The sequence below is a fragment of the Carya illinoinensis genome, chromosome 3, assembly GCF_018687715.1.
Source record: "Carya illinoinensis cultivar Pawnee chromosome 3, C.illinoinensisPawnee_v1, whole genome shotgun sequence".
In the NCBI taxonomy this organism is placed as follows: Eukaryota; Viridiplantae; Streptophyta; class Magnoliopsida; order Fagales; family Juglandaceae; genus Carya; species Carya illinoinensis.
This window is the reverse complement of record NC_056754.1, coordinates 30,424,715-30,437,496: the sequence shown is the minus strand read 5'-3', so window position 1 is coordinate 30,437,496 and position 12,782 is coordinate 30,424,715. Positions and strand designations below refer to the sequence as shown.

General features: G+C 31.3%; 1 protein-coding gene across 1 annotated transcript; it reads left to right on the top strand.

Annotated features, from left to right (window-relative positions):
* The first annotated feature begins 6,005 nt into the window (after positions 1-6,005).
* On the top strand, positions 6,006-10,297 carry LOC122304087 (protein trichome birefringence-like 39). Its single transcript, XM_043116132.1, has 5 exons — positions 6,006-6,368; positions 6,531-6,702; positions 8,947-9,122; positions 9,198-9,356; positions 9,828-10,297. The coding sequence occupies exons 1-5, from the start codon at positions 6,070-6,072 to the stop codon at positions 10,117-10,119; spliced, it is 1,098 nt and encodes a 365-aa protein (XP_042972066.1). The 5' UTR covers positions 6,006-6,069; the 3' UTR covers positions 10,120-10,297.
* Positions 10,298-12,782: the final 2,485 nt, after the last annotated feature.

Genomic DNA, 12,782 nt, shown 5'->3' with positions numbered 1-12,782 from the left:
TAGACTGAACCTTTCGGTCTGGTCCGGTCCGGTTAATCGGTTCACCGATTGTTTTCACCCCCTTATATATGTGTCATACTATTTCTGTATGGTGTAAAGAATTTTGCGGTTTGCCTTTTCATTGTAATTTGTGTTTTTAACTTTGAAAATGCTACATGGCCCCTCAATGTTACTGCTTAAAGATACCGCTCGAATATTTTAATTTTTTAATTTTATGTAATGATTCAATAAGTTATTATTGGTAAAGTTGTATAATTTTTCTTTTAATATTTAAGGATGTTAAAAAATATTTTAAAAATTGATAAAAAAATCCTCTCATTTGTGCAAGTGGTACACCCAACGCTGGCACCATCCTTTAACTTTATACATGATGTAAGAGCATTAGCAATGACAATGTCAAGTCCAAAATTTGACTAAACTTAGAGATTTTGGCTAAAGTAAAAACCAATAGAGATATTAATCCGTATTAGACTAGCCCTCCCAAAATCAAAATAACAATATATTATTATCTATTTTAATAATATTTTTTTAATATTTTACAAATACACTCTATATATTAATTGATAATTTAATTTTTACTTAAAATTATTATTTTTCAACTATTTTTTTCTCAACCTAATTATCCAATAAACATATTTGAGAATATTTTACTCAAAAAATAATGTTTAGAAGATGGATAGTGGCTAGCTAAATGTAGAGAAATATATGAAAATACTATAGCTCAAAGTAGGGATGTACAAAAAACCACAAAACTGGCCGTGACGCTGAAGGCTGGAACTAGCTGAAACTAGCAAGGAACTGGTCAACAAGCAGCAACATTGTAACAAAACCGACAGACGTCGGTTCGATTGTAATTTGAGGCTGGCTCAAACCGTTGAACCGACCGACGCCATATAATATTTTAAAAAAATATATATACCTATCTGAAACGATGCCGTTCCAGTTTAAGTGTAACAGAGTCATTTAGGGGTATAACTGAGTTGGTTTGGTTTTAGATAAAATTTGGAACCAAACTGGTATAAATTGGTTTTGTATTTTTAAAAATCGATTCTACACCGGTTACCTCCCTAAACCGATTCTTCCAATTTTATCTATTTCAGTCCAGTGATTTAATCATTTTCTTTTGAAATAAAACACATTGTTCATGTGTTTTGGAAACAGGAAAAGTTTGTTCTATGGTTTTCACCTGGAACAAGCTTTTCATTTTTTATTGTAACCATGTGTATATAATATTATATTAAAAATATATTGTAGTATATTATAATATATAGTAATATAGTATTAATATAATTATTAATATGTATTATATAATATTAGTATAACTATTAATACAATAAACTATAATGATATAAGATTTTAAAATTTAATATTATATTAATTAGTAATTTATCATATAATACAAAACTATTTTATATATAATTATATATTATATATAAAAATTATATAGAATATAAAAATTTAATATATATATATATATATATAAATCGGTCCGGTTTTAGAAAAAGAAAAACTGAAATAGAACTGATTTTGACTGATTTAAAAAAAAAAAAAAGGGTAAGGACCGAACCAGTAGGTTGGGTTCCAAACTCAGTACTGGACCGAACCCACCGGTTCGGTCCAATCCGATTTACCGGTTCACCTTTTTTTTTTTTACACTCCTAGCGTTGTTTTATGCCTTTAGTTGACACAACTAAAAGACGCCATTTGATATTAAACCAAATGATGTCATTTTATCCATTATGTATAAAAAAAAAAAAAGTGGAATGACGCCGTTTGGTTTCAAATCCAACGGCATCGTTTCAAATATATATATTGTCTTCTTCCACCCTTCCTCTTTTCCGATTCATTTTCTGTTTCTCTCGTCCTCTCTCTCCTCTTTGTAACTCTCTCTCTCTTTAGTCTCTCAGACGACCATCGCTGTTAGGAGGGAAATGAGAACCGATCGTGAATCACTAGAGTCAATACGATTGGTTTTTCTCCTTCCCATCGACCCATCACGATCAGTAGCTCCTCCATTTTCCGTCTCGTTGGTTGGCATCAGTTTTGCCTAAAAATCATGTTAAATGGGTCAGTTTTCACCCCTAACTCAAAGTTCAAATTGAGCTTCAATTATTTCAATACAGGCCAATTTTGATACAATTAGTCACTGGCATTGGCCGCCAGTGCTCTGACTTATGGGGTACCGATCATGAAAAATAAGCTGCTAGGAAGCAATTATTATTTCTTTCCATGCTCATGAAGTGAAAAATAATGAGAATTAACGAGGCAATAGGGTTAGAATCAAGCTCATCGATATTCTACAGCTAGCCCGAGTCAGTAGTTTGGGCATATGCCATAAGTTCATCACATTATAGTACTAACTGCTTTCTTTTTCTTTTTCTTTTTTCGTTTAAAGCATTGCATGCAATGCTCTCCAGTGAGGAAAGTCACTACGATCTTTATTCTTGGCGTGGTCCTCGATGATCACCTAAGCCAACCCTAACCTCTACTTTCACGTACATGGACTCTTTCACCAAGCCCTTCGATTGTCAAAAGAGTACGAATACACGTCAGGACGCCTATTGCCATGAAATATAATGGTCCTTAGAAGTTAGGCTTTTTTTGGTGAAATAAAACCTAATCTTAAACCTAATTCATCTTCTCACAGGCCAGCGAGATTGATATAACGATGTTTTCAATATTATTACTTCAAATAAGAAATTACAAAGGTATTTAATTATTCAATTCAAAACCTAGTGTTTTGGGCATTTTGCTTCCAAAGGGTCTTATCCCGAAAGAGGGTAAATTATCCAAGCTATATGTTCTTAATTAAGACTACTATGAAATGAGAAATCAACTACATTATAATTGCAAATCCCTTGAGGCCTTATGTTTCTCCTTCAATATCAAATCATGGGATGCACAAAAAGTAGGTGCGCATATAATATGTTTTTCATAGATAAGATAAGTTGAGATTAAAGTTGAATAAAATTTTATTAGAATATATATTTTTAATATTATTTTTATTTTAGGATTTAAAAAAGTTGAATTGTTTATTTATTTTGTATGATGATTTGAGAAAGTTACAATAATTATGAGATAAGTTAACATGAGATGAGTTGAGATAGTTTGTAAAAACAAACCAGGTAACTCTATGTATTTGAAATTTTTATTATTTTATTATTATTTTCTTTTAAGTATTTTTTTGACGTCCTTAATCATTAAGAAAAAAATGAAAAAAATAATATAAGACTTCACTAATAGTCACTTCCTTAATTAACCATTAAGTAAAAATAAAATAAAATAAAATAAAATGAGCAGTAAAATGTTGGATAGGAGGGTAGTAAGCTTATCATTATTCTTGATAAAATATATAATTGATTTAATTTTTCAGTATTCTCAAATTATAGCCGTGGTGATACTCGCAACATATTACAAAGGCATGATATCATTAAACGTTTTGTTGATACATAATACATGATCTTTTGATAAATGTTTATACAATTTTATAAATTTTACGACTATCTGACAACTACTCTCATACATTTGATAATTCATCCCTCCATGCTAGGGAGGAAGGCACCCAAATACGCCTTTAATGGTCCTTAATGTTTCTTCGTTTTTGCACATGATCATCAACTCCATCTATCCCCAAATTCTCTCTATACAACTCATGAAAATTGTAAAGAATATTAAAAAAAAATTGTTTATGAATATAGAATATGGAAATTCTCTCTTCAGTTTGGTTATAAAATTTTTGAAGATTTTGGAGATTTTTTTTAGATGTATTGTTTATTGGGTTTTGGAGAATGCTTCAAATTAATAGAAGAGTTTGGTCGCTTGCAATAAGATTGTTGTAAATTTATTGAGCAATTAGTGCATAGACTATATATATATATATAAGCCATATATTACTTCTAATTAATTAATCTCGGAATTTAGTCCCTTCCAATAGATTGTTACAAAATTATGGAGAAAACATGACTTCTTCGATGTATTTTGAAAAAAAAGAAAAAAAATTAAATAAACTTTCATCCTTTGTCATGTCATCACCACTAAATCAACCTAAATATTTAAAGTTGAAGGCAAGAGACATGATCAAGAGAAGGCTATATATTTAGAAAGGGGGGGTATATATTAATAATCTATACATGATGAGAACCGTGCGATCCATAAAAAAGATTACTAAGACACCAACTAATTGCCATTTGCCACATGATCATACGATCGACCTCTTCCAATATTAGGCATCAGCTAATTGCTTGTCTTAGAGATTATACTATTTCATTTCCCTTCTCTGTAAATGTCATTTGCTTAAAAAGAAACTTGCATCTATTTCATTTCCCTTCTCTGTAAATGTCATTTGCTTAAAAAGAATCATATCATTTCGGACAAGGATCTTTTGATCTAATTATTCTCACAATTTACGAATAGTAATTGAGTTGATATATATAACCTACTAAACAAAGAAGGACGTGAACATGGTGGCATTTATTACACATTAAGTGCCCTCCGGCGCCGATCAATTCAATGCATGCGCGCCATTGGTGGGTACGTAGGTCTAGCTTAAGAGCACAAGGGAAATATTGGATTTTCCAAAGAGTATGCGATCTAGCTAGTGAGTGAGTGTGCATGTACTTCAGTCATGTCAGTTTTGTATTAGAGGATTTTAGGATGTTAGAAACCATCTCCTTTATCGTTGAGTTTTATGAAGAATTTTGTCATTTTCAATACGTACTGAAGATTGTTCCGTACAGAGAGTATGAGGCATATTAATATAACTAATTAGAGCATACTGCTAACCCCCTCCCCCTTTTCTCCCCGTCGGAGGGATTTAGAGCATATTAAAAATTTGGAGTTTATTTTGTATGTTCATATCTCCTTAATCGACTGCATTAACTAAAGTCAAAAAAATTGAAATTTAGCTACGGTAACTTTTAAAATAAACTCAAAACTTGATGGTTACTGTATATAGATCAAATTTATAATTTATTATCGTTTCTCTTTCTTCTTGTCATCGCAACTGCCTTCAAGCAAGTGCTTTTTATGAGAGACTTTGTGCATGAATGTTTTCTTTTCCTTCTTATTTATTGCCATGGTGGCATTGGCCTCATCGATAATCATAAGTCATTAATATAAGATGCTATATTTCTAAGTTTTTAATCATGCACGGCTTCATGTGTCTGGATAAAATTAAATAATTTTTAAATTAATATTATTTTATTATTATATAATGAATAAATGAATAATTTAATATAAAAATTTGATGTGAATGAAATAGTTAAAGTTAAATTCATCTAATATTATTTTATTATTATATAATAAAAAAATAATTATTTCAATTTGAAAACTTAATGTAAATAAAATAGTTAAAGTCAAATTCATTTCATATTGACTAAAAGTGACATTTTATTTTAACTAATCAATTGATAGTGCTACAGTGATTATGCTGATGAAGAATCTATGTATTAAAGGGGATTTTGGATTCTGTTGAATACCAAAGGAGAAAAAACAAAAGGGAGAAAAAAGAAAAACAAACAATAGCGTTGATATTGTGAGATCATCAATGGCGTCTTACAATTGAGACAGAGCCCGGACAGGTCAGAAATTATTCCCTGAAAGGCTGAAACCTAAAAAATTCAAATAACATAATATTCAGGCAACAAACCGGTAGGGCAAAGATGACATTTTCCCCACTTTTTATCTCCTTCTGCATTGAAAAGGGTTATTGAATAGCCTACCAGAAAAATAACTTTAAAACAAAATCATCTTGGTGGTGGATGTGTCTCCCATCATTGCCCTTATTTTAGAATAAAAAATCTCATCATGATTCCCAAAATTTTCAAGGCATGGATTGGATCCAACCCCACACGCAACAGGTTAAAGAATGCATCTAAAGATTTCACAACTCCTGTCAGTAAAAATAACTGAAAAATGGAACGAAATAGATCTCTCTCTCTCTCTCTCTCTCTCTCTCTCTGTATGCCCCGTCTGCATTATTATGCATTATAAAAGGACATGCATCAGACAACTTTTTCCCCACTCCTCGTCCTTTTGCCTGAATACTAACCTCGATCGAAACCCAAGGAAATGGGTTTCCAACTACGCTTTCGAGCCTTCATGTTTCTCTTCCTGTTTATGTTTTCCCTCAAAACAGAAGCTGAGGAGGACCTCATTTCCTTCCATAATGCTACCTATTTCAGCGCCAGAAAACTTGCAGGCAACTGCAACGTTTTCCGTGGTAAATGGGTCTACGATTCTTCATACCCTCTCTACTCTTCCTCTTCTTGTCCCTTCATAGATCCAGAATTCAATTGCCAGAAATACGGCCGCCCTGATAACTCCTACCTCAAATACAGATGGAAACCTTTCTCCTGTGACTTGCCCAGGTACCATTTCTCACCATTCTCCTCACTTATATACACTTGTACATACAAAAGAATACATGTTTGAGCTGAGATTGAGTTTAATTGAGTTGCCACATTGCATATTTTAGTAAAAATGCATGTGAATTTTTATGCAATGTGTGATTAAGTATGGAAGTGGCACAGGTTTAATGGGTTAAATTTCTTGGAGAAATGGAGGGGGAAGAAGATTATGTTCGTGGGAGACTCGCTGAGTTTGAATCAGTTTGAATCGTTAAGTTGTATGATTCACGCATGGGTTCCAAGCTCTAAGACAACATACATCAAGAGAGAGGGGCTGGCTTCAGTGACATTCGAGGTGAAGTTTCTGATTTCTTGGGTTTTTGCTTATCTTGGGTATTACAACTTTTTTTCCCCATGTTCGAATTAGAAGTAATCATTGATAGTGATAGACCAGTGCATGCACGTCTGTTTCCCTTTCTCTCGACCTTGTGAGAAAGGAAAAGTTCTTCTTTTGGGATTTTAAAATTCATCTTTGTCCTTCCATTTTTTCCTACTTATGATTTTTTTTAGAAAAAATACAAAACTGAACTGTGACGTCACAGATATCTGTAGTTCTTTAGTTTTTTCTTTAGATTAAAACGTGTAAAATTAAAACCTTCATGTCGGTATAGATTCACCATATGGATAATCTTGTTTTGAGAGGGAAAGAAAGAAGCTCTCATATATCTGATCAATGGGAGAGTGAGTGCGGAGTGTAAACATTAAAAGAGGAGAGCGTGATTGTTGATGGAGGTCCCCTCGAATTCTAACTTTTCACCACGTGGGTGGGGACAGCGTCCGCTCGATATTCGTATCAAAGTAATAAATAACTGGTTGTTAAAACCAGACAAGCTTCACTTTCATGATTCACAGTTCACTACTTTTTTGTTTTAAATTTGAGTAAAAATCCAGCAAATAACTTTTCTTTAATTTATGGCACCCGAGGCTCTACGGCCACCGCTGGTATAACTACCGTTAGTTACTTTTGTATTTTTTTTTTAAATTTATTTACATGTATTTTTTTTAAATAATGATATATATATATAGTTATAAAGTCGGTAAGTGCTGAACAGTTATTTAAAAAATGAGTTAGGTTTATTATTAAAAAATTCTTTTTATTTTTTATATGAATTTTGTATATGTTTACTTTTTTAAAATAATTATACGGTATTTATATACTTACAATTATAAGTATTATTTTTGATATTTTTGAATATTTTTTAAAAAATAAAAGAATTCACAAAATTAATTAAAAAAATATTAACTTAATTATTAAGTAAAAAATAAAATGTCACAGTACTAACTGTCAACTGCTGGCGGGAGCCACCGACGAAAAAAAGTAACATTTTCCTTTATGGCAAACCTCTTATAAAAATTTATTTCCACCGACTTGGGTAAAGTTTTGGGAAAATGTAATTTCATTCAATTTATATGATGACATGTTTACAGCACAGAATTTTCATTCCTTTTCTGTTTTCTTCCTGAAATTTTGGGATAAACATACCTCAATCAGCAATAGTCGTTATCATTGTCTATGATGATCCAATTGATCATGAATGTTGGGATCTTGTATTCACTAGATCAGGAATGTATTGAGGGATCTATACAGGATTACCCTCCCCTCCAACTTTGATTTCACAACTTTACTTTATGGCAGTGGGATCAAAAGTTGGCATAACACTATTTATAGGCTGCTCTAGACATGTAAATGTTAGAGAGTGACCATACTCTATTGCCTAGTTCACGACTTTAAATGTCGTCATCTGTAATATAATAAAAAATAATAAGAACAAAACGTAGTGATATTAGTGACCACAAAGAATGGAAATGTATTTAGTATTTATTGGTGTCCTTCTATAGTACAATCATCATAAAAATCTAAACTATCTTCATAAAAGGTTACTATTTTTTCTGATCATTTCAGTCGACCTTGATGAACTTATAGGACAGCTGCAAGAGCCTATGAATAATCAATCATTTTTTTCAATTCCCTAATTATTTTTCCTCTTTTTTTATTTATTTTCTATTTTTTTTTATTTTATTTTTTGGAGGGGTGAATGTTGGGGGTTGATTTGCAGTGTATACGGACCACTTGTGGCATTATCAAGTGGCCACCATTATGAACGAGCACGGCAGCGAAAACCCCTTTTCTCAATGGTCCCATTTTTTCATATAGTATCCAGCCTTATATTATATAGATGATACTTGACGATCTTTTTCTTTTAATGTGATTTCAGATTATATTATTAATATTTTTCATCACGAAAATTAGACATTATATATTATTTATTTTGTGGATATTATATTATTGAGAAATGATATTGTAGTTGTGAGTATACAAGTGCCGTGCAATCACTTTAGAAAAAGTGTATACATACGAGATTTACATGAAAAGAAATTAATTTTTTAATAGTAAATTATATTCTTTTTCAAAATAATTGTATAACATTTATACATTCCATGATTATACATAATATTACTCTTTTTCTTATATTATATTATGTAACCATTTTATCAATGTTGAAATAATGAAACTCGTGCACACGTACTCTGAGTACAGGACTATGGGGTTAAGATATTGCTATACCGCACACCATTTCTAGTGGATCTTGTGGAGGAGAACGGGCGGCGAGTTTTGCAGCTTGACTCGATAAAGAATGGTAACGCATGGAGGGGCATGGACATGCTGATCTTTAACACGTGGCATTGGTGGACCCACACAGGGAGATCCCAACCGTACGATCCACCCCTCTCCCTATACCACTAATATTTAAATAGTGTTTAGTTTGAGTAATTAATCTATTGTTACAGGTGGGATTACATGCAAGAGGGGAATAAATTGTACAAAGATATGAACCGTATGATTGCTTATTACAAAGGGATGACAACCTGGGGTAGATGGGTCAACCTAAACGTTGATTCTTCCAAAACCAAGCTCTTCTTCCTCGGGATTTCTCCCACCCATTACGAGTATTACCCCTCAAACTCACATGTTTATTTTTTTGTTTTATTTTTCGTGTGTTACATCCTTCTGTTGTTATTCCTTTTTAGGGATATCTATTTCTTTCATTACACTACAACTTTTTTTAAGTCTTTTATTTTTCTTTTTCTCTTATATGTTGGGATAGACAATTTTTGACATGACTCACAAGCCTAATATAAACCTAACACCAAATTAGCATATTAAGATTGACACACATGATATAGTTCAAACATGAGTCCATGACTGATATGATCCAAATCCAACATGCAACATTTAAGGAATTCACAAGTTTTGTCAGAATCCGACACGAATTTCACAGAAAGTTAGTAAATTACAGTTTAATGTTATGTCCAATTCTAAATGGGTTGGATTGGGATTAGCTTAATACAGTTTGAGGTATAATGGGAAAGTTGTGAAACTAAATTTCCTTCATCTATGGGTTATTGTTCACGTAACAGGGGCAGAGACTGGGATGAACCATCGAAATCATGCTCCGGTGAGACACAACCATTTTTTGGTCAAAAATACCCAGCAGGCACGCCCATGGCTTGGGTGGTTGTGAACAAAGTGTTGAGCAGAATACAGAAGCCAATCTCTTTCTTGGACGTCACGACGCTCTCACAATATCGAAAAGATGCGCACCCATCGGCATATAGTGGCGATCATAGTGGCACAGATTGCAGCCATTGGTGTCTTCCGGGGCTTCCAGATACTTGGAATGAGCTCCTATATGCAGAACTGTTTGGTTGAATACAGTGCGCATTAGGGTAATGTACTTGGTCTATTTATAAAGACAATCCATTGTTTTCAATTCAAGGGATAGTTTGCATTTTTCTTGTGTAAAAGGGCAATAAGGGGGTTGATGATTAAGTTGTAAATTTATATATATATTATTTTTGGCAAGGAAGTTGCCTTGAATTGCAAGCAATGTATACCCTTTGCAAATTGAAAAGCTTAATCGAGTTTTAACATCGATCGTTGGATACCACCCGCTACTAATGACCATTTCACGTAAAGTTATAATCTCGCAGGCACGTATTACTTCTACGAGCTTTTCACTTGGTGCCCACTCATAATTAGGGCCTGTAGAACTGGCCGAATTTTTTTTTGGTATGAAATCCCAGAATACAGGTGCATCCGGGCAGGGCCGGCTTTTTCATTAATGCAATTACCTAATGCCTCTAATGGAAAAAGGCCTAAAAAACATAATTTAAGTATAATTTTTATAAAGAATAAAAAATATCTAATTAAAAAAAATTAATTAACTCAACAAGAGAGCATAAAAAATATTAAATAGATATTATATCGTTATTAATTTTAAAAGTATCCTACCAAATAATTATTTCAAGTACTCTCATTCTAAGAATATACGCTTCTCTTTTGTCACTAGTAATTTAATATAGAATGTAAAAATTATATATAACAAAATCTAGTTTTTGAATGTTCATAAAAGTTTTTGTATAGCCCTTTGAAGAGGCAAGGGCCCACTTTTTTCCAAATGTATAGGTTGTTTATAGAACTTTATTGACAATAATGATTATAATTACTTTTAGGATTTGTTTGGATACTCATAATATCTCAAAATATCTGTAAATAGTATAAGTTAAGATATTTTATTAGATTTTGTGAAATGAGAGAAAAAATTGAATTTGAGAATAGTTACGAATACTTGAAAAGAGTTGTGTTATCGTCATAAGAGACTAGATTTGATATAATCATCTCTAAATCAAAAATTTTCTAATAAAGTTAGTTATCAGTTGAAAATATGGTGTAAAATCTTAATCAGTAATTTTACTTTGCAAAACTATAGGTATTATTTTTAAATAAAAATGTAATGTAAAAATAAAAATAAATTTATTTAATTTTGTTTTTTAAAATAAAAAAAGACCTCATTCAAAATTTTAGCCTTAGGCCCCAAAACGTACTGAGCCGGTCTTGCTTCCGGGCAGTTATCCACCCGGATTATACCTGGGCCGGTAAGAAAAATCCAAATTTGGGTTTTGTGACATTGGTATCCGTAACTGGATCTTTTTTTTTTCCTTTATTTAAAGGCATACTTGATTAGGTGGAGGTGAATGATATAAGGCTTACTTGTAACATTTCTCATTTAAATAGAGTTATAATTATATTCTCACACCGATATTTAGAATACATTATTCTCATCATTTAATAGATAAAATTTGACTTATAAGATTTAAATTTTAAAATTTATTTTTCAAATCAAATTACATCATGCACGTAATCACTTTACTATGTGTACTATTTTTCATTTAAATATAGACACAGTATGTTGATTTTGTGACATTGGTATCCGTAACTGGATCTTTTTTTTTTCCTTTATTTAAAGGCATACTTGATTAGGTGGAGGTGAATGATATAAGGCTTACTTGTAACATTTCTCATTTAAATAGAGTTATAATTATATTCTCACACCGATATTTAGAATACATTATTCTCATCATTTAATAGATAAAATTTGACTTATAAGATTTAAATTTTAAAATTTATTTTTCAAATCAAATTACATCATGCATGTAATCACTTTACTATGTGTACTATTTTTCATTTAAATATAGACACAGTATGTTGATTTTGCATATTTTTCCCCCCTCCGAAGTATATCTAAATTCGGATAGAGAGATATCAAGTCGTAAAATTTGAAAAAAATAAGGAAAAAAAAAATCTGTATTTGAAGAAAATAAACATGCATTTTTGGACAGTATTAATGCACTAGACGGTATCAGAATTCAGCAACTAAACATGTTTAGACAATAATGGTACTAGGAAATATTTTACATTGTGATGTAACAATAATATTATTTATTTTGCATTGTTATTTATTTATTTTTAAGAAACTTTTAAAAAGTGTTAAAATTATTGTTAAAAAAAATCTAGGTAATTTAAACATGATATCATAATATTTTTTTTTAAAATGCAATAAAAATATTTTTTAAAGCTTAAATAATGTTTTTTTAAATATTAATAAATTCAGATATCTAAATTTGGATTAAATCCAGATATTCAAATTTATAGCTAAAAAAAAATCAGATATCTGGATTGAATCTGATTATCTGTCTAAATTATTTTTGGATTAATTCATGCCGATAACTATCCAATTTTAAAATTCAGATATAGATATGATTATGGGTGGATATCTGAATCTGGTTGCATGCACACCCTACTCATAATCATAAACGCATGGATTGAGGGCTGACTCTTAAGTAAGTGCCAATGGTAAAAGGATGGATTATCTTTACAAACTTTTTGTCCCATTTATTTGACATTTCCCAATAGTTCAACGGCTTCTGTATGGCCATAAATGCCTTCATTTTTGGAAAAGTTTGAAATTAGTTAGGTGTCCATTTCCTTTTTACACTCACCAATAAAATTGCAACATATGATAGACTTATTAG

What these genes read in the sequence shown, in the direction of transcription:
- LOC122304087 (XM_043116132.1), top strand. Translation starts at nt 6,070, where the DNA reads ATGGGTTTCCAACTACGCTTTCGAGCCTTCATGTTTCTCTTCCTGTTT. An exon ending in TGGCTTCAGTGACATTCGAG is followed by an intron (nt 6,703 to 8,946) that starts GTGAAGTTTCTG and finishes CTCTGAGTACAG; the next exon opens with GACTATGGGGTTAAGATATT. An exon ending in CACACAGGGAGATCCCAACC is followed by an intron (nt 9,123 to 9,197) that starts GTACGATCCACC and finishes CTATTGTTACAG; the next exon opens with GTGGGATTACATGCAAGAGG.